The sequence below is a fragment of the Ochotona curzoniae genome, unplaced genomic scaffold (genome assembly GCF_017591425.1).
Source record: "Ochotona curzoniae isolate NIBS_2020 unplaced genomic scaffold, NIBS_Ocur_1.0 patch72, whole genome shotgun sequence".
Lineage (NCBI taxonomy): Eukaryota > Metazoa > Chordata > Mammalia > Lagomorpha > Ochotonidae > Ochotona > Ochotona curzoniae.
Genome location: NW_024467053.1, coordinates 517380 through 543765, shown reverse-complemented (window position 1 = coordinate 543765; position 26386 = coordinate 517380). Strand labels below are relative to the sequence as shown.

Genomic DNA, 26386 nt, shown 5'->3' with positions numbered 1-26386 from the left:
TTGTTGGGGGCTTCTTTCAACTCTCATTTTTCTACATTAGATGTCTTTTCTTTTGCTTGGTTTATGCTCTTTTATGAAGCACATCTTCTAACACCTTTGTGAGACAACAGACCCAGGAAGTAAATTTTAGGTTGGAAAATTTTTTTGAGAAATCTGAAGGCACTGCTTCTGCTGAAATTTAAAGCAATTCTTACTCTGTAATATCTAACTTGCCCTTTTCTCTGGAAGAAGTTCTCCTTGATTCCAGTATATTGTTTTGGTAGGTCTGTTTCACTGTGATCTTTCAATCTAGAATTTGATGTTCTCGTTACTGGAAAATACATCCAGAAATACATGACAATTTTGCCCCCCTCCTTTTATCTATATATATATTTGAAATTCAGAGCTCAAGGAAAGAGGCAAAGAGAGCTCTTCTATCCTCAGCTGGTTGCAATGGCCACAGTTGATGCAGGCTGAAACCAGGAACTTCCTTTAGCTCTTTCATTTGGCTGCAGAGGTGCCAACATTTGGCCTATTTTTCTGCAGCTTTTCCAGGTCAAGAGCAGGGAGCCGTATTGGAAGTGGAGCAGCTGGTACCCGCAGGCGCACCCTTATGGGATGCCCACATCTTCACCCAATAAGCCACAGGGTTGACCCCAATTTTTTTTTTGCAAATCTGGGGATTAGATATTAGATCTCCTGGACAGTTAGCTTTATTTTCCTCAATGTTTTATTTTATGCCATATCAATTTAGTGTATTGATTTTCTTAGAAACTTCAACTTAACCTTCTAAACCATGTTGAATTCTTATCTTTTCCCAAGAGTTGTTTTTGGAAAGCTGTTAATAAGTTTTTCTCCTCTAAGTGCATGGTTATAGTATCTTTCTGAAAAAATTTTCTTTTGACATTCTCCTTTTTTCCTATATTTTCTTCAAGTAGGCATTTCCTTTCAACTTGGTGTAACTCTTGTGTGCTGGCTTATATGTGTAACAGCACACATCTGAAAGACTTGGAACTCTGAAAGTGTGGGGTCATGGGCATGCCAACTAAAATTTCCACTGTGGCACTATGTACCTGGGCAGCCAGGGTGCCACTGGTGTCAAGATCTTGTTTAGGTCTTTTCACTGGCATTGGCCAGTTTCACAGGGAAGACCAATTTTGTACTGGGATCTCTGTTAGGATTCAGAGAGAAAAGGAGGATGCTAGTTTTTGTATCCGCCATGAAAATGTACTGTTTTGAGAATGGTACCCTGCTATTTGCTCCTTCCGTTAGAGAATCTATTTAACATATCCCAAATAACAGCCAAATTATCATATCAAGTACAAATTATTAAAGAACACTTCATATTTTGTTGGTATAATATTTTATTGTTTGCATATTGCATAGTGAAAATAACAGAGTCATAAGACTCCTAGTCTGGCTCAACCACTGACTTGCTGTGTGAAGTGGGTAAGTCTCTCAACTTGCTAAACCCTCATTCCTTCAGCTGAAAGATGGAGATGATAATACTTGACAAAACTGCTTGAGATTGAATGAGATAGTTATGCTTATTTTCCTCTCAACTGGTCAGAAAAATCTTATAATTTGATCTTGCTAACCCCGGTCCATCCCAGTGCTTTTCTCAACAAATGCATTCAATTAACAGGTACAGACATTTAAATTTTGAACAGTAACAACAAAAGAAATATACTCAAAAATGGCTGCATTCTTCCTTATTTTTAGAATACTGGCTTTTATAATACTTATTTATACTATCCCATCAGTAATTCAATTTTATTCAAACATTTTTCCCCTTAAACCTACTCAAAACAAAAACCTAAATATGTGAAAACCCCAGATTACAAGTGTACTGGCTTTATGTTTTCCCTTTGGCATAGTATAAGTAAAATACATATCATAGTTAAATACTGCCCCCCTCTCATTAGGGATGATAATATATATGGTGATTAATTTCACATGCATTATCCCTAATGTAAAAGAAAAACATCACAGGTATATTATACTGCTTGTCAAGAACCCATATATGTGGTAGTCACACCTAGACATATACATCTCTCCCAAGGATATTACAATCATCATCACTATCTTTTCTATCTGATGCCATTCAACTATTTGTAGTTGAATAATAATAAAAAAAAAACCTTCCTTTTAAGACAATTCTGCATGAAATTGTATTACAAAATTTTTTTGTTAAATGGAAATGCGTGTATGTGTTGAACCCTCAAACACATCTTAAGTCCTTGAAGTATTACCTTTAAAAAGTAAACCAAATTTTACATATCATAAAAAAAAAACCTAAGCTGCTCTGCAACCTTCTTTTGCTAAAAGTTAGATACATTACACCACTCCAGCAAGAGATTAATAAATAAGGATTAAATATTCTATTTTACAAAAACATACAGAATGGCCAATGCAGAAGTGAAAGGCTTGTTTGGTAATTTCTTTATAAAATTATGATCATTAAGAAGGAGTAAGAAAGACGTGGTAGAAAATGATAAAATGTCATTAAATGTATCCCTCTGAAGATAATCACTTGAGTTACTTAAAAATACCATGGCACCCTTGTTACAAACATTATTTTTTTAAAAAAGACTGTGTTTCCTGGAACTTGAGGACTGTTTGTCTCATCGCTTTTATTAAGCAAACTTGATAAAACCACCACACAGTGGCAAGAGATAAGACTAGCTGTTTCCAGCTACAGAAAATACTGAATTCTACCCTAAAATACAGATAACCTGAAATATAACCCATAATAGTTAAAGCAAATCAGACCGAAGTTTGCACTGAATTTCCTCGAAATGTCTTTGCTTTCAACGGATTATATTCCTTTCTTGTTATGTGAGATTCATTCCTATTGCTTAGTAACTATTTTCATGTCCAGCTAAGATGTAGAGGTTGCTGTGTGCAGTAGGATTTTCTGTTGGCCTGCTTTCCAAAACGACAACCCTGTAACGAAACCCAAACAAAATGTTTGCTTAAACTGCTTCATATACTGTTATAGCTTAAAACATGAATATTAAATTTGGAAACAATAGAATTTTCATGCTAACCAAGGCAAGAAGGTATAACAGGACTCTTAAGAGCATTCTCATGCTGGATAACAATACTTTCAGGTACCTTCAAAATTTAGATACCTGCAAGGATCATGCCTGGAATAACTCTTTGAAGCTAACAAGTAGCTTTATGTGTCAACAACTTTGAGCAAACCTTTAAAACTAGAAACCATTGAGTCTGCGTTCTGATCTGGAAACAGTTGTACACAACAGGGCCTAGGCAGGGTACTATGTGTGAGCAACTTGACATAAAACTAAGACAAATGGGATGTGACTGGATTACTGTAAGAGGCTAAATGTTATGTGCTTGGACTAAGTGGAAGTTATTTGGATTTCCTAATCTAAATGCTTTAATTGCAAGATTGACAGCGACTGTTGGAGCAAGAGCATGAAGAGGGTGGGGAAGATATGGTAGTATTATCCAGGACTCTTAAGAGACAATCATCCAAAGTGTTCTTCAAAGTATTTGATTCTAATTCTGTTTTTACAAAAGATATGAATTGGGACCTCTCCCCCTTATTCTAGGAACAAAGTCAGGGAAACAGCCAAACGATTGCTAGGAAGACAGAAAATCAACTACCAAACTATGACATTTTATTTGTGGGGGTTTGAGAATAAAACAAATATACATCCATACAGAGAAAAAAATTCTAGGGCGGGATGGGAAGAGAAATGGTACACATACTTCATACTTTTCTTTTTACAAAGCTTATTTGTTTATTTGAAAGGCAAAGAGATGGGGAGACTGGAAGTGGGGAGATAGAGCTCTTTCATCTACTGGTTCACTTCCCGAATGGCCACAACAGCTAGGTCTGGGCAGGCCAAAACCAGGAGCCAGAAACTCCACCCAGGTCTCCCACATGGGTCACAGAAGCCCAGGCGTTTGGGTCATTATCTACTGCCTTCCCAAGCACATTAGCAAGGAGCTGGATTGGAAGTGAAATGGACACAAACTGGCACTCTGATATGGTATTGATTGGTGTTGTAAGTGGTGGCTTAATTCAGTGTGCCAAATGACGGCTCATATTTTTCTAGTGCATGACTTTTATGCAACATGTTATAACTTGCTTAATGAAAACAAAAAACTAGTAATATGTACTTTATATCATACAGGTATATTACAGATGACTAGAAGTAAAAACAGAGTAACTTAAATTCAACTGCCCAAATGTACTCACTGTTGAGATAGTTACATTTTTCTTTATAGATACAAATATCTGTATTTAAACAACAAAGCAACATTTCTGCCACTTTCAAAACTGATCAAGCACTCTGGCTAAGATATATAACTTAAAAGTAGTGAGATGCTCAAGAAAGAAACTAACCACACCAAGGTGATGGTATACGAAAAGTGGTTTCATAGAGCAGAGCAGTGAGACAACAGACAAAGGAGGAACCGAAGGAGGAGAGATCTCTGGGGAGGCACAAGTCAGTGACAGAAATGGTTTTGATACAATCTGTGAGCTCTGCAGGCTGCTCTCACTACGCCGCATTACAGAGCCCCCTGCACCACAATCACCAGGCCTTTGTGCAGATGCTAAGGGTTTGCCATTCTACAGTCAGGGATACTGCTGCCCTCAAATCACTCCATCCTCCTTTCCTTCCTCCCTCCCTTCCACCCCTCTGCCACCCATACTACTTTCAAATTTTCCAAAATTCATTTACTTATCTTTCTATTCACTATAGCCATTATCATTTTCCAGAAAATACTTTTCTCCTTTTAAAACTCTTCAAATTTGTTCAGGAATCCTATCTCCATTGGCTCCTTTCCCTTCGTCAAGGGTGTGTAAGTTATTTCAGCCATGGCTGCTAAAGAAATACCTATATTAACACATTTCGTACTGGTTGAATAGGATTCTTACGCTGACTGCTTGACCTAACATGTACACTCTCTCTAATGATAAAGAAGACTTTCTTTAGTCAGTGAATCCTGTACGAGTTTTGACTGAGACATAATTACATGCTGCTGATAGAGTTAAGGTTAAGAGCACGGTCTCTGCATTCTTGTGATTAATGCCACATTACCTGTCAGATCCAAGTAAGCGGAAAACTCTTGTTTCATCGGAAATCTCCTGGGTAACCTGTGAAAGAAAATACTTGTCAGTAACAGCTTAGTTCCCATGCTGCTTATGAAATAACTTAAAGACAATTTAGATGTATTAAATAGAATAAATAATTTTTGGCAGACACATTCCTCAACTGAAATATCAATTATGTTTCACTGGAAGTACCTATTAGAAATGAACCAATGTTTGTGAAATTCCTAGTATGGGTTAGGTACTTTCCCCTCTGTGACAGGAATTAGAATCCTCATCTGACTGAACAAAGTGAAGCTCCCAGAAGCCAAGTAATTTGTTCAAGGGCCAGCCCTCCCCAGATCTGCTGGGCTGCGAAGTCCTGCTCTTTGCTTTAACTCCTGGTTCAGGTGCTTGAGGTGGACCCATGGCTTATCTGACTTCAATGTGACTGTGATGGGCACTCCCAAACAGCAAGGCCTCACCTTGGTATATACTGTGCTGTTCCTCTGTTGATTCCTTCAAGCTGCAAAGGTGCTAGGCTAAGTACTAAAGAACTATCTGGAAGCATGGGGAATCTGCACCCTTGAGGTCAATCCTTAACCAACATGGAAAACAGCTTGTGCATGAATGATTCAGCTTTCCCATCTCACTTCTGTAGTGCATTCATCAACATTCCTTAGTGGTCCCTCCTGGATTGAGCCTCACTTGTCCATAGTGAGAACCAGCTTGTTAATTTTTGGTTCTACTCCATTTTATATCTTTAATCCAATCACTTGTTTTTTAGAATTCACTCCCCTGGGCCCGGTGCGGTGGCATAGTGGTTAAGGTCCTCGCCTTGCATGCCCCGGGATCCCATATGGGTGCCGGTTCTATCCCGGCAGCCCCGCTTCCCTTCCAGCTCCCTGCCTGTGGCCTGGGAAAGCAGTCGAGGACAGCCCAAGGCTTTGGGACCCTGCACCCGCGTGGGAGACCCGGAAGAGGCTCCTGACTTCGGATCGGCATAGCATCGACCGTTGTGCTCACTTGGGGAGTGAATCATCAGACGGAAGATCTTCCTCTCTGTCTCTCCTCTCTGTATATCCGCCTTTCCAATAAAAAAAAAAAAACTAACAAAAAAAAAAATAGAATTCACTCCCAAGTAAAATAACAGCATTTGAATCTCTATCCCAGGGTCAGCTTTTGCAAAAACCCAAACCAACAAATTATGGATAAAAAAAGAAACATAAAAATAGTCTGCTAAAAATGAATTAACAGTTTGCCCAGGCAGAGACACTTAATAAACCTACATCAGAAAATAATGAAATTCGGGTCCGACAGCGTGGCCTAGTGGCTAAAGTCCTCGCCTTGAACGCACCGGGATCCCATATGGGCACCGGTTCTAATCCTGGCACCTCCACTTCCCATCCAGCTCCCTGCTTGTGGCCTGGGAAAGCAGTCGAGGACGGCCCAAAGCTTTGGGACCCTGCACCTGTGGGAGACCTGGAAGAAGTTCCTGGATCCTGGCTTCAGATTGGCATAGCACCGGCCGTTGCACTCACTTGGGGAGTGAACCATTGGACGGAAGATCTTCCTCTCTGTCTCTCCTCCTCTCTGTATATCTGACTTTCCAAATAAATAAATAAATAAATAAATAAATAAATAAATAAATAAATAAAAAGAAAATAATGAAATTTTACCGTTTGCAAAAAAATGGTCCCAAATGAGAACACTGTGCAGAGTGAAATAAGCCAATCCCAAAAGGAAAAGTATAATATGTTCTTCAGACGTAAGGCAATCTTCATGCAGAATATAAGATAGTACTATAGGTAAACATGCACGTACACATATTCTCACAGAAGAACTGTATAATGGAGACTAGCAAACCAGGAAGTGAAGATGCATTACAGCATGCATATCTACTCCTGAATAAAAGGAGGCTCCAATGAAACCAGGACAGTAGGACACCCTGACAGTAGGATATTAGCCTGTCTTCATTGCACATACTTACTTGCAGTGATACACTTAAATAGCAGAATGTTGACTTGTGACCACTGCCCAAGAACTACATTATTATGTGAGAGAAAACAGTGGTGGGGAAACAGGAAGGGAGAAAGGAAGTCAGGGGAGGAATTCCTGTAACCCATGAAACCACATCATGGTGAGTAATATAAATTTAAAAATTTAAAAGAAGCCTCTCCACCCCCAAAAATCACATGTGACATCATGAGCTGATTTTCAGAGTGTTAACTTCGGAGACATGGACTGGCATATCTGATTATTTTATGAAAGAGGAAGAAACATCAGCTGGGCCAACTTGAAGGATGAACAATATACAGGCAGAAACAGAGTTAAGAAAGATGAGTTAGAAACAGGAAAAAGAATTTATGGTGAAAAAGGGCATCTTATGTAGATTTATGCATTTATTTATAGAGCACTTCCATCTGCTGTTAGCAGTAGCTGGAGATAGACCAGGTTAAAGCCGTAATCTTCACTCAAGTTTCCCAAACATCTGTTGATTCATTGGGTACACATTAGCAGGAAGCTGCAATTGGGAGTTCAGGTACTCAATACTGAACGTGTGTGTCTAAGCAGTAGCTTAACTGCTGTGCCAAACATTCACTTTGCCTCTCCAGCTTAATATTTTTAAAGCTTTATTTATTTTACTTGGAAGGCAATGAGAGAGAAAGATCTTCCATTCTCTGCTTCACTCCCCAAATGGCTGCAATGGCCAGAGCTGTGCTGGCCTGAAGCCAGGAGTCAGGGGCTTCCTCTGGGTCTCCCACATGGCCGCAGGGGCCCAAGCACTTGGGCTATCTTCTGCTGCCTGCCCAGGCCACAAGCTGGGAACTAGATGTAAAGTAGAGCAGCAGGACACAAACCAGAGCCCATTTGTGATGTTGGCACCGTGGGCACTGGCTTTACCTGCTATAGTGGTGGTTTGCTATGCTACAGCAATGGCCCCTTAATACTTTTTTTTTTAAGTTATGATTTCTACTCATAGGAATGACAGTGAAAATAGCACATAAGAGCAAGTAACTGTATGCTAGTGAGTACTACTACATGTTTCATCGAATAAAGGTGCCTGGAGATACTTAGTAATATGAGTCAGTAACCAGATATGTTAATCCAGGTATTCAAATATGCAATGTCTTTGTTAGATTAGGATTTATCCCTCGTGGAGGAATCCCAAATCCCATCTTCTGCATGTAATGTCTTGATCACCTCAGTATAAATATGAAGGGCTTTGCTACTTAACTAGCTATGTAACCCTGGGTCAATTACTAAACTATTCTCTATCTGTAAAAATGAGAATATGACTAACACCTACCTCTGCTGGATTACTATGAGTCTTAAGTGACCTAACAATTGTAAAGTATCTGGCAAGGTATTATATAAAGGCTTGATACTGTTTATAATTATGTCTTGAAACAAATTAATACTCTTAGATTTTCCCTTAGTCCTTACTAATTTTTACAATTTTAACTACAATACTAAAAAAGAAGTTACCTATTTCCAGATTATACAAAACAATCAATTTAGACAAGTAAAATAAACTTAACAATTTTATTACTTGTAAATAAAAGCAATGAAATTGTGAAAATATATTTTGCGATTCCTTGTGGCCACTGAGACTTAAAAAATATTAAAGTGAGCCCACATACAGGGGAAACATTGGCTTTTCAGCCCTTCTGGCTCACAGGCACTAATGACAGTAATATGGGTTCACAGAGGAAATGCCTAAAACAAATATTTCAACATTACAATACGCAGAGGGATTCAGTGGAGATAATCTGAGAGCCTTACCTCATCTGACTTGAAGCTTTTGCCCTGCATTCCATGTTTCCAGAAAGCCAATACACTGTCCTGAAGGCACACTGAAAAAGATAAGGGAGAACTGAAATTAAAAGCACAGAGCACTTCACTATAAATCTCCCTTAACTGGTTTTAATAAATGGTAACATAAGGCTATTCTGGACCATTATTTCTCAACATTTTTGTGGCTAAGACATGTCTGAGCCGAAGTATTTCTTGAGGCATGGTTATACAAGTTTCCAAATGTACATATAAAAGGCATTCATTTAAATGTGAGCCATATCCACATATGGATTGCACTTTCACAAGCTGTATAGTAGCGTTTTTGGATAAAAACATTAATACTGTTATGTATTCAGAAGTAAATATTAAACAAGCATTTTATGTTCACATTTTCCATATTATAAAATTAATTTAAAAGATACCTTCCCCACAAATGAAAATTTAACCATACATGGAATATTTATGCTCTGTGAATCAAGTCTTACACAAAAGTTTTGGCATTTAGTCACCTACTAGATATGTGTTAGAAATAATTAAAAAGAAAAACAAAGCTAAAGGTGATGATGAGAGCAGGTATTTAGCAAGCATCCTGCATTCGCGTGCTTACATTGTATTCCTAGCTCTGGATTCTGACTAGCTTCTTGTCAGCACAGGTCCTGGCAGTTAGCTCCAGAAACTGGGTTCCTGTCACCCAAGTGGGAGACCTGGCCTGTGTTCCTGGCTCCAGCCCAGCCCTGACAACTGCAGGCATTTGGGGAGTATATCAGTGGACAGGAATGCGTGTGTTCTTACTTGGTCTCCTTGCATCCCAAATAAACAAATAATAATTTATAAGAAATTTAAAAGGTATTGGAGAAAGGGACTGCAAATTACTTAACATTTTTGTTTAGAATATTGGCTCTATTTAAAACGTTTATGTAAGAATGTTTTGGAAACAAAATTCAGTTTAATTAAAATACCTGGCTACTGGTTTTATTTTTAAAAGGAAAAGATTAGACATGACTCTTATCCAGCAGTATCCTTGTAATTACTCCATGGTTTACTGGCAACAAATGATGTTAGCTTAAGGAAAACAAATTTTGGTATAACGATTAAAATTTTCTAAATAATTCTGCATATATGGAAAACTTGTATGTTTTGGTAAAAATGAAGAGGAACTAACGATCTATGTATCAGAATCTCTAGCAAATATGACATGCTAGAAACCAACAAGTAGTATCTGTGGATGATGGAGTAAAAGAAGAAACTAGTTTCAAAATTTCCTGTTGTCCTAACTACTACACAGAGGTTTGGGTTTCCACTCTAGTAAATCAATTTCTTAACCAAAACTAAAATATCTTTATCTCAAGGGTCTCACAGGGATATAGACATTTTTTGTAACAAATCAGTATTCTAGTTGAGAAACTCACAAAGAAAAAAAAAACAGAAACCTTGCTAAGAGGAAAAAGCATGTGTTTAAATGCATTTAATTATAAAATATGTATGTTTTGTATGGTCCAAGTAAAAAATACCAAATTTTTATTAACTCATTTCTTTGATTTATGCCAGAATGATATTCTCAGCTGCTCAGATTGTGTCTAGCTATGTTTTTTTTTTAAAATACAAGTTCTAGTTCTACTTGGAAAAGTAATTATTAACATATCATCAATGAGGATACAAACATTGATAAATTATTAACTTTCTATTGCTAAACCCAATGACTATTACAGAGTAAAACATTCATTAATAAGAATCAAATTAAAAGTGGGTAACTTGCTTTTCATATAGGAAAAGGTGGCAGTAAACATCAACATATACAAACCAGGATTTTATATACAAAAATTAACAGTAATCCAACACCATTATCACATCATAGAAACACGTTCCTGATGTGTAAACAAAAAGAGAAATACGCCTCACTGGAAAGAGCAGGAAGGGGAATAATGAACAGAAATTCAAACTATGATTTCCAATTTTAAATATTCATGAATCAATACGATTTTATGTATACTGTAAAATATGCAAAATATGGTAGCAACTAGCTGCATATGGTTATCAATTAAAATATAAGTGAAACTTTAACACTGCAAATGTAGCACCAGCCCTGCTAGGTGCTTACCAGCTGCAGGAATTTCCTAATTGCTGTTATTTAAGAGCACGGACAGGGAACATCTCTGTCAGCACAGAAAACTTCTCAGAGCCACTGCTGGTCTAGACAACCCAAAGCCTTGAATAAACAGCAAAGGCAAATACTCCAAACTCATTCAGTAAAGAAAGGAGACTTACCTACAGATTCAATGCGAAAATCAAAACTTAGCTCAGAGGCCAATTTCTTACTTGATTTTAATCTTCCTTGTAGGTTTACAATTTTTACAAATTCTTAAAAAGAATAAAAAGCAAATCAAGACTGGAAAGGCAAATCTGCTAAAATAAATGTAAACTGATAGATGAATTTTACATAATTGTCAAATAAATACTTGATAGATTTTATCCATCATTCAAGTGTGCCCAGTGAAGCATCATTACTGAAGTTTCAAAAATTAGCCATAAAACTGCCTCCTTTGATAGATGGCAATTCTGCTATTGTTCTTTTCTATATACGGAACATCTATAGTTTCATTTTTTAAAATCTCATTTTCTTCTTCGAGAGTGGCTGCCTTGGTGTCAAATATTTAACACCATGAGTCTATTTTTTCCCTTAAAATGACAACAATGTAAGAAATACTTGTAATAATTCATAACTATTATATAGTGAGTATATGAATTATATTCTACAAAGGTACATGGAGCGAGAAACAGTAGCTCAAGTACAGTAAACTCGGACAGAAAACAGATGAATAATTGCATTCTCCTTTTGCCCATTTGTTTGTAAGCTCCCCCTCGCGTGTCTGCATCTGAAGACAGCTTTTCTGTGTGTGGAGCTCTCTTCTGTCTACCCCCTTGGAGATGGCCCACCCAGCTCCACTGCTGCTCACTAACACTGAATGACACACATCGGAGAGCTGACAATCAGCTTTTGCAGCTTTCCTCTGATCTCTTATTAAAAAAAAAAAAACCAGAAACCTCAGCAAAGTGGTTTTTCTATTTATTTTGATTAATTGGGAAATGGAGGACCAAATAAATGAATGGTTTAAGAACTGTGCTAAAATGTCACCAAATGAAAACAAAGCATGATTTACCTCCTTTGACAGTTCAGGAGGTACGTAGGTGCTTACTGCTAATGGCTCAGTATTATAAAATAAACCCTGGTTATCTGATTATTTGGCTAATTTAAAAGTTCCTGTTAATATACATCTCTTCCCTGCACCTAAAGAATCACTATTGTTAACTGCAGGTGTCAGACCCATAAGTACTTTAGAAATGCACTCTGACATGGTTCTGAATGATTTTGTTATGTAAGTCAGTAAAGCCTTTCATTTTCACTCATTATAATGAACTGTGAGTCTACAAAGCATTTTCCCGCAAGTTTCTGGCACACAGTTCATAGATAATGTCTTCAAGAAGGTCAATACAAAAAAGAAAGTGACATAGGATAGTACTAATGGAAAGGTAAATTAGTATTTGTGGTCAATTTGGTTTTTCTCCTGCTTAAGCAGGTCATTCAAGGTAAAATGAAAATCTTGAGATATGGTGTAACGGTTCAATGCCATTGCAAGAACTGCTTTATCAAGAAGTAGACTGAAAATAAACTTTAAAATTGTACTCACTGTCCAAACACACTAGAACAGTATCTCTCTCCAACTGTGTTACATGGATGGAATCTAATTGCTGGCTGCCTGAGGGAGAAAACAGTGTTACAGTTATACTACAATACACTTTTAAAGAAATACAGTACATTTAACAAAAACCAGAACCCAGAAAATAAATGCAAATTCTGGCTTTTGCTGTGACTTAAAATTTGAAATACAGCACAAATTATTCTTTGTCTTTAAAAAATGTAATATAAAGTCTAATGTGGCTAATGGAGCTGAAAAAAAAAAGGACTACATTTAATTAACACATCTAGTTAGTTCTAGAAAGGAATTGTTTTTACAAGAGTAAGATAAAGCAAAGGATAAATACAGGGAGGAAAACTAGATCATTCTAAACACTACTGCTGGATTTTGCTCTGCATTTTGCAAAGCCAATGGGAGATAAAAATAATATCACTTAGGTGAATCATAGCATGACAGAAATATTAAAACGCAAGAACTCAAAGCAGCACAAAAATAAATAAAATTATTAGAGTAATTTTCCTAGTGTTGTTGTGGGAGGCCTATAATTATGAGTTAGTAATGATCAATATTGTCAATAACTTCTTTGCATGATGCAACTCTTGCCACTTAATATTATTTTAAAGATTTATTTTCTTTTCTTTTTATTTTATTGGAAAGTAAGATGAACAGAGAAAAGGAGAGAGGAAGATCTTCCATCTGTTAATTCACTCCCCAAGTAACCGCAACAGCTGGAGCTGAGCCCATCTGAAGCCAGGATCCAGGAGCCTCCTCTAGGTTTCCCACACGGGTGCAGGGTCCCAAGGCTTTGGGCCGTCCTTGACTGCTTTCCCAGGCTACAGGCAGGGAGCTGGATGGGAAGCAGGGCTACCAGGATTAGAACCAGTGCCCATATGGGATCCCAGTGTGTGCAAGGTGAGGACTTTAGCCACTAGGCTATCATGCTGGGCCCAACTTGCTTAGTATTTTTGGTAAAACAGCTTCTTACAAGCACCCCGATTTTCCCAGTGATCCAGTTGAACCTAAGAAAAGATTTTAGGTGATGCAGAGTAGTAACTGCAGGACAGAATTCTGTGCATGTTCCAAACTTGACAATTAGTGAATAACAGTTACCTACAGACTGAATAAATGGCCTCCTAGACCAAGCGCTAGCCTAGTGGAGTCATGTTTTAGTTAATTCAGATTCATTCAGCAAATAGAACCATACGCTAAGCAGCTCAGCCTTGGCGATAAGGACACTGCTGAGCTATGGGGGTTTCAGAACAGGAGCTCACTTTAACATAACAGCTGCTGTCACTCACAGGTATAACCCCTTGGCTGAACAAGGAACACAGCTGGAAGTTGGATCAACAGAAAATGGAGTTGCCTACTGAGCACGGGGACTGGAGCTTAAAGGCTTCCTTGCCTCTGCTTGACAGCAGGTTGATGGTCACTCAGGCAGAAATCCTGATGTTGGCCCTCCCTGGGGATCAAAATGGGGTTGACTTCCATTTTCGCTTGAACAATGTTAACAGTGGCTCAGTCACTAGTGGATGGCATACCAAGATGCACAGAGAAATTGGCAGGCCAATGGAGCCTGCAGAGGACATCTGGTACCATAACAGAGGAAAGAGGGCAGAACAAGTTGGTCAACTACCCCAGCCAAGTGTTGGCAGCAAATATTTGGGTGAATGGAGACTCTTACGTGGATTATGTGACCAATGGACCTTGAAAGAATTTCCTCATCCTTGGAACGGTGAGGTAAACAGCATTTCAGGGCTAGTGAACTACTAAACCACTTTAGCCAAACCCTCAGAGCATGCTCCACACTGGGGACCGTGGGATGACTTTGGGTAGCTTTTCCCCATCCCCATGTACTGAGGTGGTTGGGAGGCTGGGTGCAGCTTCTCCAGGTATCTCTCCTTTTCCCCCAGATATAGAAGGAGAGACAGAGACACAGAGAGAGACAGAGAGACAGAGAGAGAGAGAGAGAGAGAGAAAAGAAAAGAAGGAAGGAAGGAAAGAGAAAGAAAAAGAACGAGAAAGAGAGAAAGAGAAAGAAAGAAAGAAAGAAAAAGAAAGAAAGAAAGAAAAGGAAAGGAAGAAAATGTGGGAATATTGCTCTCACTCTCCTCTAACCCTTGAAACCTTCCTACCCTAATCAACTATGTAAACGTCATCCAAAAAAAAAAAAGTGCCTCAGTCAAAACCTTAGCCATTAAAAAACAAACATACCCCTCCCCACCAAAACCCTCCCAAGCCTGGCATGTCTAGCCTAGTGGTTACATACACATGAGATAAGGGTATGAAATGATCTGCTCTGTAGCATGCTAGTCTGCAAAAATTAAATCGAGGTGGTGAAACATGATCCTGATTTTTATTCTAATATTTAAAGGTAAGTGTATTGGAGGGGTGGAGGGGAGGGGGGAGAGAGAGAGAGAGACAGAGAGAGAGAATGTGTGTCTTTTTTCCCCCCTGTTCACTCTCCCAGTGGCCACAATAGTTGGAACTAGGCCAGACCAAAGCCAGGAGTTAAGAAATCCATTTGGATCTACTGTGGGTGGCAGGGGTCATTAGCTGCTACTTCATAAGCAAATCAACAGGAAACTGGATCACAAATGTAACTCTAAGGGGCAGTCCCATATGGAGTGCAGGCATTGTATCCCAATTTGATCCACTGTGTCATAATGCTGGCCTAATCTTGTTTCTGTTGTTGCTTTTGGTTTATTTAAAAATTAAGGAAAGCACAGATACACAGGGATTTATCTTATTCAGGGATAGAGTGAACATGGAAGCAAAAGGTGGAACAGAGATGTTTCTACTTTCATCTTGTCTACTTGAAAGAAGAGAGCATCTCTTCCCATTGCCTGGATTCTTATGAGCCTGGAGAGGGGACTGGTTACCTAAACCACCCCCAAGTCCCAGGAACAGGAAGGTTCATCCTGGGAAAGGGCTCATGTGATTAATAGGTAGGCAAAGAGTATTACATAGGGCAGGAGGTGTGTGGATTCCAATTTGTGACTCTAAGCCAGCTACCTGCCTGTCCCATTTACTTCCCTCCCTGCCTCCCTCCGCTGCTTAGATTTCTGATCCTTATTCTTTAACAGTTGCTAAAGGATGTAGATTCAGCTCATCTTCTGTAGTTACTTCCTGATCAGGGGAGTAAGCCTTGCATGTACCAGGTTCAGAAGTCTCTAGAGAGAGAGAGAGAGACCTCATCTAAGAAAAACAGCCAATAGCTGGCTGGCATTCTGGACCTGGTTCATGCCAGCTCTGTTAAATGAGAGCTTGGTGTTTGCGGAAATCTAGACTAGCATGAGCTGGAGAAATTCCAGCCAGTGTCAATGCCTACATCCTCCCCACTGTCATTGCCACTCTAAGAAGTTGTTGGTCTCTTTTTGTCTTTTGGAGTGGCATCTGAGGCCCTCAGGTGGTTCACAGGGGCAGACTGACTCATTATTTGTGTATATCTGGGCATGATCCTCTCCCCTACACAGGACTCAGCCTAGGAGATGGCACAACATGCAATGTATGCTCTGATGCCAGGACAACTTTCCTGCTCTAGTCCCTGAGATTCGAAATCTTGTTATGTCTGAGAACAGGGTATGAAAGCCTGGGCTTCCTGATGAGGCCAAAGGCCATTAGTGGCTATCATCCAGGACTCTGGCCTCAGCCTCCCGCCCTGAGGTGGTAGTACCCCCAAGGGTATCACTGCCTAGAACCCACTGTGCCCCCGTCTTCCTACTGCTTCCAGATCGGTGAGGTAGCATGTGTTTGGTCAGCCTACAACCTGTCGGGCCCTTGGTCTGCAAAAGGCCACCAGTGGGGGACCTCCCAGGACTTTGGCCTCAGGACACCAGCCTAGTGGAGTCATTCACTGTGGGTGCAACCACCACAACCTGTCAGGCCCCGGACCAGCTACTCCCACACTGGTGTGGTGGCTTGCCATATATGTGACCCAACTAGGACCTGTCAGACAACTGAATGCCAAAGACCATCAGTACCCCCACAAACCTCATTAGGTTCTTGGTCTCAGCTAATGGACTGGCATGGTGGTATGCTGTTGGTGCGTCCTACTCAGATGGCAGAGTAGCACAGCACGGATGTAGCCTGTCTAGCATCCATGCCTAGGATCTGTCCGGCTCTGGGCTTCCTGAAAATGATTAGTGGGACACCTTCCTCCCATCACCACCCTGGCTCAAGGCTCTAGACCCCTAGCCTAGTGCTGTGGCATGCTATGGGAGCAGTCCTCCTAGGATCTCTGTGTGAGTCCACTGGCCTGTCTGCGGCTGGCCAAGCACTATGTGGTGGAACCCTGAGTTGCTGGAAGCAGCCTGCCTTAGGACTGCTAATCTAGATTTCTGTAAACACTAAGCTCTCAGTTAACAGAGTTGGCATGAACCAGGTCCAGAATGCCAGCCAGCTATTGGCTGTTTTTCTTCCAGCACTCTGACACTTGCCTAGGTACAATGTAATATAGGCAGCTGCTGATAGCTGAGTTTCATCATCATCTTTTTCTTTTTAAGGATTTATTTATTTGTTTGTTTTTAATTGGAAAGGCAGATATACAGAGAGGAGATACAGAAAGATCTTCCATCCTCTGGTTCACTCCCTAAGTGGCTGCAATGGCTGGAGCTGAGTCGATCCAAAGCCAGGAGCCAGGAGCCTCCTCCTGGTCTCCCACATGGGTGCAGGGTCCTCAGGCTTTGGGCTGTCCTCTGTTGCTTTCCCAGGCCATAGACAGGGAGCTGGAATGGGAAGTGGTACATCTGGGACACGAACTGGTGCCCATACAGGATCCTTGCAGATTCAAGGTGAGAATTTGAGACACTAGGCTATCATGCCAGGTCCTCATCTTGGTTTTTAAATAAACTTATTCAAATCCTCCTTTTGAGTAGTAGCCTAATATAATGAAATAACATGAAATGAAATAATGAAATAACCATAACAAACTTCTGCTTCTTAAGACCCTATAGTTAAGCATTTATAAGGATCACTCTAGTTCATACTGATTCTTATTCTAAAAGTGACATTAGTGCAGGTTCTGTTTTAGCTTTGATAGGTAGTACAATGAGTTCTTATAATTTTGCCTACATGTTATAAAAAAAAATCAAGAAATACTTAGGAAGGAATGTCAAACAGCCACAACTAAAGCTTTTTTGATTTTTGTATGTTAAAATGGACTAATAAACCTGAGATGAACAATGACAATGTGCTAGCACCACCAATTGGAAATGGCAAAGTGGGGAGCCCCTGTCACTTCATATATTTTAGCAGGTTGCAAAAAAAAAAAAACCAAAACCAAAACAAACAAAAACAAAAAAACCACAACACACCGTAATTGATTTGTCTCAATTTTAAAGTCTGAGAATAAACTTCCCTGTCTTTTCAAAGCCTTCACTGAGCTGTGTGACAAAAATCCTAGGCCACCAATCATTACTAGAAAGCAAGGAGACACTGAAATAGAAAAGCTTAAAGGCCACACCAGTGAAACTTCCATTTAAATCACACTGAATTTTCTAAGAAGTTGAGGAAGAAAAAGAAAAAATAAGGAAAAAGGAAACTTCGTTGTTTGAGAAAGCAACAAAAGTTGAAGAGTATGTTTGAAAATCTATCAGGTGTATAGAGTAATTGGTAACAACTAAGATCTCTGACTGTCAGGACATTTTCTTTGGTAAAATAATTTGTATCAAAATGTCTCTGGTAAACTGACATCATAAAGCATGTGAGGGTTCTTGAAAAAGTTTATGGAGAAATAAAATCAGGAGAAAATAACATTTCATATATACATCATTCCCAGGGCTTATTTGGGAAATAATATACTCAATTTTTTTGAAAAGCGCCCACATGGGCTGTACTTAAGTACTATGTTTTTCCCCCTGGGTAAAAGCATCAATATCCTAACATGAGGCAAAAACACTCACCTGTGCCAATCTCTGTAAACCACGAAGATGTAGAATTCAAATTGATTGTCTCAAACTGAACTACCTGATTTGCTTCAGTGCCCTTGCTAATAGCTACACAGACCATGGGATATTCTTGTTCTGGGATGACCAGCATTTCAAAAACATTCAAAGGACTTGGCAAAGGAAAATCAAAGTGCTGCAAGAAATAAATAACAGAACTGTAATTCAGTTACTCTCTTCCAATTCACACTATTGCTGAATAAAGTCAGGAGAACAGCTTCCCTTTTCTTATTATCTAATCATGGCCAGTTTTGTAGAACTAACCATGTTGACCTTTATGGCTATAATGGTTCTGGAAATTAATTAACAAACAAAAATTTCCTAATCAAACAGAAATATACATATAAATGATAGATATGCTCACCCTCCATGGGTAATAGTAAAGGGACCTTATAATTTTAGCTTGAGTCATATAAGAGTATTTTCTAGAGAAAAAAATGTAGATATACTAAGTGTATGTATACCTTGATTAACATGAACTTCTGCATCGGCTCATACCACTGGAGTAAAACAATGCCGGACTGTAAAGCTCCACAGAGGTACTTGTGTCCTGTGTAAGGGTTTCTGACTAGAAACAAACAAAAAACCAAGACATACTTAGAACAACAAATATCTTTATATTTATATATTTAGTCAATTAAAAGCAACAACTGAATGATTCTCACCTAAAAGTTAACTTAGCTTTCATTATAAAGGCAGGGCAGGGAAGAAACAATGAAACGTGATGATATTAAAACCAAAACATAGAGGGAGGGAAGACGTGATTATATAGCTGTTAAAGTATTGATTCTGTTAACTAGTGTGACAAGAGTAGGCAAAAAAAGCTTTGTTACATTTTCACTTCTCCCTTATCTCAACTTTTAAATTAGGTACATTTATTTCTCAGTACCTTCACTATGCTAGGTGGTTCTTCATTTTTTTTTTAAGAGTAATTTATCTGATAGGTGGAATGAGACTGAGAGCGACAATGATATTATGAGACACACAGTGTTGGACACTATGGTTTGAAAACTCTAGGGCACTGTGCTCTGAGTAAACATTAAGGGCATTAGCTCCAAACATTTCTAGGCCTTATTTCTATACATTTTTGTGCTTAAATGACACTGCCACTCTTCATCAAAATCAGAGTTTAAAAAAAAAATCTGGGCCCGGCAGCGTGGCCTAGTGGCTAAAGTCCTCACCTTGAAGGCACTGGATCCCATATGAGCACTGGTTCTAATCCCTGCAGCTCCACTTCCCATCCAGCTCCCTGCTTGTGGCCTGGGAAAGCAGTCGAGGACGGCCCAAAGCTTTGGGACCCTGCACCCGTGTGGGATACCCAGAAGAGGTTCCTGGATCCTGGCTTCGGATCGGCATAGCATCGGCCATTGCGCTCACTTGGGGAGTGAATCATCGGACAGAAGATCTTCCTCTCTGTCTCTCCTCCTCTCTGTATAGCTGACTTAACAATAAGTAAATAAATCTTTAAAAATAAATCTGTTTTCCTATTTGATTCTATGAAACTCTTCAGATTATTTTAAAAATTCTTTAAGTTCAAACTATCCAGTTTGAGAAACAGTACTTACCTATGCAACACTTGTGGCAGCCTTTTGTATCGGGAATCTTTGTTGTTAAAGCAAACTTTCTGAAAACATAAGACATTATAAATGTATTTACAATAGTGGTTATATACAGCAAGTTATTATCTATTTAAACATTTATCTATTTATTGCAGAGGCACAGAGAGACAAAGACAGAGAAATAAACTATGAGCTCCCATTGGCTTATTCAACTCCCAAATGTTTCCAATAGCTTCAGAAGCTGGGAGCAAGTTCAGGTTTCCCATGTGGATGGCAGCTGCCCAACTATGTCACCCAGGCCTTCCAAGGGCCTTCAATAGCAGGAAGCTGGATTCAGGAGTAAGGATTTTATTTAACCCAGCATTTCAATACATGACATGGGCATCGTAACTTGTAGGTCAACGCCTACCCCATATATGTGCACATATATACATAGCTACATATAATTTATTTGCTGGAAATAGTGTCTTAAGAACTGGATATGAATCAGAAACTAAAGAGGCTAAAAAACAAAAACAAACAAAACAGAACTGTCTTGGACTCTGTGACTCCATACAATCTAATTTTAAGAGGACAGAGGTAGGGTCTGAGATTTTGTATCATAAAAATGCCACATACGCTTCACATGGATAAGCAAAGTTTCTTTTTCTGTTCTTTTGTTTTTCCATTTGTTTTGTTTTGTTTTGTTTAAATCCATCTGTCTTAAAAATAGATCCTAATTTCCTTTACCATCCAAAATGACATTTTGTACCTTGGCAGTATGCGGTCTGGAAATCTATGAGTTTGAATATGGGCAGCCAATCCTGGTTTTTTGGCTTGTTCAAACAAAGCTATAAGATTATGAGAATAGAGCTGGAAGGTTTTTCCTATAAAAGAAAAACATGTTATTTTTATTACAACAATTTACAGTATATAAATACAATTTTCAAGCTAAAGAAAATGCAATTACCTTCTAAAATGAGGAGTCCAGTAAGGTTCCAAAAGCCAAGCAATACAGAAAAACACACATAAAACAAAAACTCAGTTAATGCTACCTTGAAAGATAGTAACAGGTAAAGTAATTTTCAAGCAAGTAGGTGAATGTTTTGAATAAATTAAGTGTATTCTAACACTTGATCTGGGCAGAATATACACATCCTCAGTGATGTCACCATAGAAAAATAAATTGGTGGTCACTGTCATATAAAATCTTATACCATGGATTGACTGACAACGATGCCCATGTGATTATTTTAGTATAACACAGGAAACTATGATAAAAAGTGATCATGAATGAAGACTCAGACATAACATATTAAAAAACTAAGAAAATAAAACCAATATTATAAGCTACAATACATGACACCAGGGGTACAACTCCACAGAATCACAAATGCAGCCATTTTAAGGGTGTGATATGGTAAGCAGCTTCTTTTAATTCGTTATTCATGGTATGGTGGATATAACATAAAAGAGTATTAGAATTAGTATTAGTATTAGCATTAGTGTTAGTATTAGAAAACATGATCATCCTTAACAAAAGTCTCGCGTGTTCTTAGACTGGGCGCACTCTGTATAACATGGTATTTCCCCTCTCTTTCTTCTGTTTAGATTTAGCTACTTAGGTAGCTGGGCAACCAAATGTGCTCACAAATGCATGTGAACATTTTCTGCTTCTGAGCTCTGCTGTCTACCTGTTTTTAGCTTTATCAGTCATTTAAACAAGGCTATGGAAAGGCTTATAGGCTTACTTTCTACCTGCTTTCTCATAGAAATTTTACAGATGAAATGTAGCCTACGTAGTTCTTAAGTGCATTTCCAAAGACAAAGGAACAAAAATAGCCAGAGAAATCAAGAAAAATGATTTTACATGCCTATACTTTTCAACCATTAACTCAAAAAGAAAGGGTTTTAAACATTTTTTTTGTGATAACATGTTTTTAATTTACTTGATGGTCATAGGCTTAATGAATAAAGAATTCAACAAGCAGTAGGAAGACCTCTGTTCATTAATAAAATCCCAAGGTGTCAACTTCACTCATATATATTAAATGATTTGTACTCTACACATTAGCTACCACAAATCAGTGGTAGCATGTGACACTGTCTTTGCAGGACTGGTTCTGAGGCTTTTTAGAAACCACTTAAGCACAAGCAAACGATATGTGTTCATGAATGATGGAATTAGTTGAAATACCCATATTTCTGACAAATCTCTACTAGAGAGAAAAAATAATTAACTATTGTGGACTTTAACAGAATGAATTCAATCAGGAAACCTACAGGTAGTCATTTAAATGTAAAATATAAGGAAATATTTTTGGTAGGCAAGAATTTTTAAAGAAATTCAAAATATTACCCACCCAGCCTTTCAACTCCCAGCAACCACTAAGAAGAAAAAAGGAAAAGCACAAGAAGTCAAGCTACACAAGGCTGCTCTGGGAGCTGACTTGTTTTGAAGAGTGTCAAGCATTATCCCAGAGGGTTAGCAGAAAAACATGAAATAAAAGAAGACACCTCTGGAAGATATCATACCTAATTCAGCACATTGTATATCACCTCATTTCATCCTCACAATGATGTCATGAGACCATTACAGTTACCCCACTGTCCTTTTTTTTTTTTTTTTTTAAGATTTATTTATTTTATTTGAAAAAGTTACAGACAAACACTCATCTTCCATCTGCTGGTTCACTCCCCAAATGGCTGCAACAGCCAGAGCTGGGCTGATCCAAAGCTGGAAACCAGTAGTTTCATTTAGGTTTCCCAGGTGGACACAGGGTCCCAAGTTCTTGGGCCATCCTCCACTGCTTTCCCAGACCATTAACAGGGAGCTGGATTGGAACTAGAGCAGCCAGCACCAGGCCTAGCATCCATATGGGTTGCCGGTACATTCCCGACTCATTGTCCTCATTTTATAATTAAGAAAACTGAGGCTGAGGCAGGGAAAATGACTGGCTTGAGATCACACAGAAGAGGGGTGCCTTTGCTTCACCTTCCAGAATGTCAATTCTCCAGGTAAGCAACAGGCCTTGAGGAAGGGAATGGCCTGGGGCAGTCACTGCCTTACCACCCAGAGGCCAAGATGCTGGGTAGGTTTGGGAAGCGCTGCTCTAACCGAAGACATGCTCAAAGCTTCGTCCCATGCTAAGAAGCAGGAAATACAAAGCCCATTTACTGTACTACATTGCAGTTACACAGACTAAAAAGCCACATTTTAAAACACTGAACATTAAAATTACATTTCTTTGGTTAATAAATTTACATTTTTCTATCATATAGTTTATTCTTTACCGTTACATACATACCTGATAATGACATTAAAGTATTATTGATAACATAGAGCCAGGTACACTTTCGTGGAAATAACTACAGAAAAATGAAGAAAGATAATTAACCCCCTTAATTTCCATTCTGTCTCTCTCCTCCAAATTAACAACATTCTTAAGTAACTATATCATCTTTCAGGACATCAGCGTCATTTTTGTGGGAAAAATTTAATACATTTATGGAAAAATTTCATTTTTAAAAATATTTAGTTCCTAAAAATCCAATTGGAGACCAGCAAACTGATGTAAAATTAAGATACTACTTTTATTCTGTATGTCATTACCTGTTCCATGGTTGCCTCATGTAGCTCATTGAGATTCAATGTGTAAATTCCATCTTCAGTTCCAAAAATAATGTATTGATCTAAAATAGTTGATAAATTACCAAAATTTACTATCACTATTGAAACCATTCACTGAAATAATGGTTTTATGTTGTAATGGCATTAAAATCAATTATCTATCCATCCATCCATCTATCCACCCACCCATCCAAGTAAAATCATTTTCTAAAATCAGGGAATTTTCTTAAAATCTTATCTCCAATTATTGCTTTATCAATACAGTATATGTTAGATGAATTCTCTCAGACTTCATCTTTACATAATCATTCCTCCTTCAACGTTACTTTCATTTCTTCTATTGTAGTAGTGAATTTTTGCAACGGAATCTTAAATGATGTTTTGAACAAGGAAAATGTACCAAGAACAAAGTGTAAATCATGACACACTAGAAAAAAAATGAGTACAATTTAAAGTCCACATCTTGGTTTCTATACACCATTTTTCACACACATACACAAAAAACACCTAGAACTTCTTGGAAAAAAGAAAGATTCCTATTCTGAGGCAAGGAGAGTTTAAGATGAACAAAGATATCTTACTGTGCTATAAAATACTCAAAAAACTATGAGGATATTGTCTAACACCGCTCAAAGACTCTGGGACAATTTAAGTGTAAAAATCAATTAATAATAGGTAGATGGTATCTTACTGAATTCAATAAAAAAATGTGCCAACTGATACAAATACATAAGTTAATAAGAAGTATAGAAAAAACTAGTGCTTATGGACTGTCAATGGACAGTGAAATTAATGAGCAGAAATCTTATTAGCAAGAGCCAAGTGAGCCTCTACCTGGCACAACACCAATTTCTTCATAAAAAGAGAGGCAAAAAGTATAACTAGACAGTGGGCAAAGCTAATGTCTATCAGTTTAATTAACTGATCAACATCAATAATATCCGGACAAGCTACTATCATGTGCCTAATGAATGAAGTACTGAGAACAGCAGTATAATATTTGTGTTGTCCTAAAAATAAAAACATAAACCTGGTCTAAGCGATTTCTTAGACAATTCCAAATTAAGGGAAATTTTACAAAAGAAGTGAAAATTAGGAGAAAAAGAAAGATGAAGAACTTTCCTAGATTAAGGAAGCTTAAGATAAAACATACGATATTGAGTATCAGCATAAAGATATTACCGGGATAATAAAATTAAAAAATGGATTTTGGGTTAAAACACAGATTTTTTCAACACGTGAATTGTGTCTGCTCGATCCTTCATTCTTCATAAGTAGAATCTGTCCTTCTCTGAAATGTTTAAATTATAATCTTGAATTTCCTTTACTCCTACATATACTTCATTTTTTTAAAACAAGTATCTTATATATATTCCTTAAGACATTAACACTGAAACAAAACAATTATCAAATGTACAGATTTTACTGATTCAGCTGACAAATTATCACTATATAGTCCTTGGACGATGAAAGAAATTTCATGGATACAATCAATTGTGGTATCTTTTTAGTCTTCAGTACAGAATAGTTCCTGTAAACTCTTTAATTTTAATGCCTGTAAATGAAAACTATCTATACAGATTGTTGCAGGTTTCTGTACCCTTTAGTTTCTAAGGTCAGATTTTGAAAATAAACCTCAAATCACTGGTTGCAAGGATCCTTTCATAAGAATTTCATAAGGCTATACATAAATGCTTTTACTATTTATGCACATAAAATTAGAAACTTTACCTTTTGTATCAGGATGTATCCAGGATGTTGCACAATTAATTTTCAAAGGGCAGCCATCAAAAACTTTTGAAAAACACGCTCCCATCTTATTTATAAAGAAAGAAATGTTGATTTGTTTAGATAATTTATATTTTGTTAGAAAATACGTAAGAGCATTATGAAATGTCAAGTTTACTCTTATTTTCAGGTAGTTATGGATTCATCCCAAAACTGAATTCATACCTTGGACACACTTTTATTCCTTCTACCAACAATGTCTACCATTCTTTCCTACTACAATCTACTAATTTAAGGCAAAAACAAGTTTACCATGATATCTAGATTTGCCAACTATACAGTATAGAAATTTTAAGTCAATGATTTTATTAAAAAATGTTATTGTGAGTATAATTTTAGCACAATTCTAAAATTGTTACAACAGACAAAAAGACTGATATGAATGTTAGACTTTCACTAAATAAAGTCTAATTTCTACAGCACCCATTCACAGGAGTGGCTGAAGCACCACATTTAGGCTCCTCTGAAGCATCGCTACATGTCTCCCATTCCTTTTCAGTGTACAGTCCAGTGTCCTTGTGGAAAAAGTGTGAAAATGGCTTCAGGAACAGAAGGCCACTAACGAAGTGAACGGATGCCATTATGATAAAATTAAGTTAGTCTTTGTAATTTTATCTGGGAATACAGCTGTCAGTATTTAGGAAATTTCAACATGCCAAATTTGAACTAATTCATTCAAGTAAGAGTACATGATTTGGTTCCTAAATTCCAATTATATCTAATTCTTTACAATGGTTCAAGGCACTTGATAGCAAACCTACTTCTGCTTGCTTCTATAGTAGAAAAAATAGCAAATAGTTCACATAAAAACATTTCTTACCAGCACTTTTGGGGTAGGTGGAAGGCCATTAATGGCTGGTTTCTGCAAGAAAAATGATTTTTTAATATAAGACTGCATAAGTCATGTTAGAAATTCACTTATTTAAATTCTTGAATTAAAGAGATTG

At 37.9% G+C, this 26386-nt stretch overlaps 1 protein-coding gene across 3 annotated transcripts in view; it reads right to left on the bottom strand.

Moving 5' to 3' along the window:
* Positions 1–1334: 1334 nt before the first annotated feature.
* The window catches only part of LOC121168172 (mitogen-activated protein kinase kinase kinase kinase 5), a 92626-nt gene continuing 67574 nt past the window's right edge, over positions 1335–26386 (bottom strand). For 2 of the 3 annotated variants that reach the window (XM_040998036.1, XM_040998038.1), the window contains exons 20-33: positions 26260–26301; positions 25383–25467; positions 23634–23713; positions 23329–23389; positions 20991–20993; positions 20793–20907; positions 20048–20106; positions 18947–19050; positions 18441–18618; positions 12532–12600; positions 11111–11203; positions 8834–8904; positions 5058–5113; positions 1335–2925 (exon numbers count right to left, since the gene is read on the bottom strand). In XM_040998036.1, coding sequence (XP_040853970.1) covers positions 2838–2925; positions 5058–5113; positions 8834–8904; positions 11111–11203; positions 12532–12600; positions 18441–18618; positions 18947–19050; positions 20048–20106; positions 20793–20907; positions 20991–20993; positions 23329–23389; positions 23634–23713; positions 25383–25467; positions 26260–26301 — 1104 coding nt within the window. In that variant the 3' untranslated portion in view covers positions 1335–2837. The remainder of the gene's footprint in view (positions 2926–5057; positions 5114–8833; positions 8905–11110; positions 11204–12531; positions 12601–18440; positions 18619–18946; positions 19051–20047; positions 20107–20792; positions 20908–20990; positions 20994–23328; positions 23390–23633; positions 23714–25382; positions 25468–26259; positions 26302–26386) is intronic. The other variant, XM_040998037.1, reaches the window with a different exon arrangement.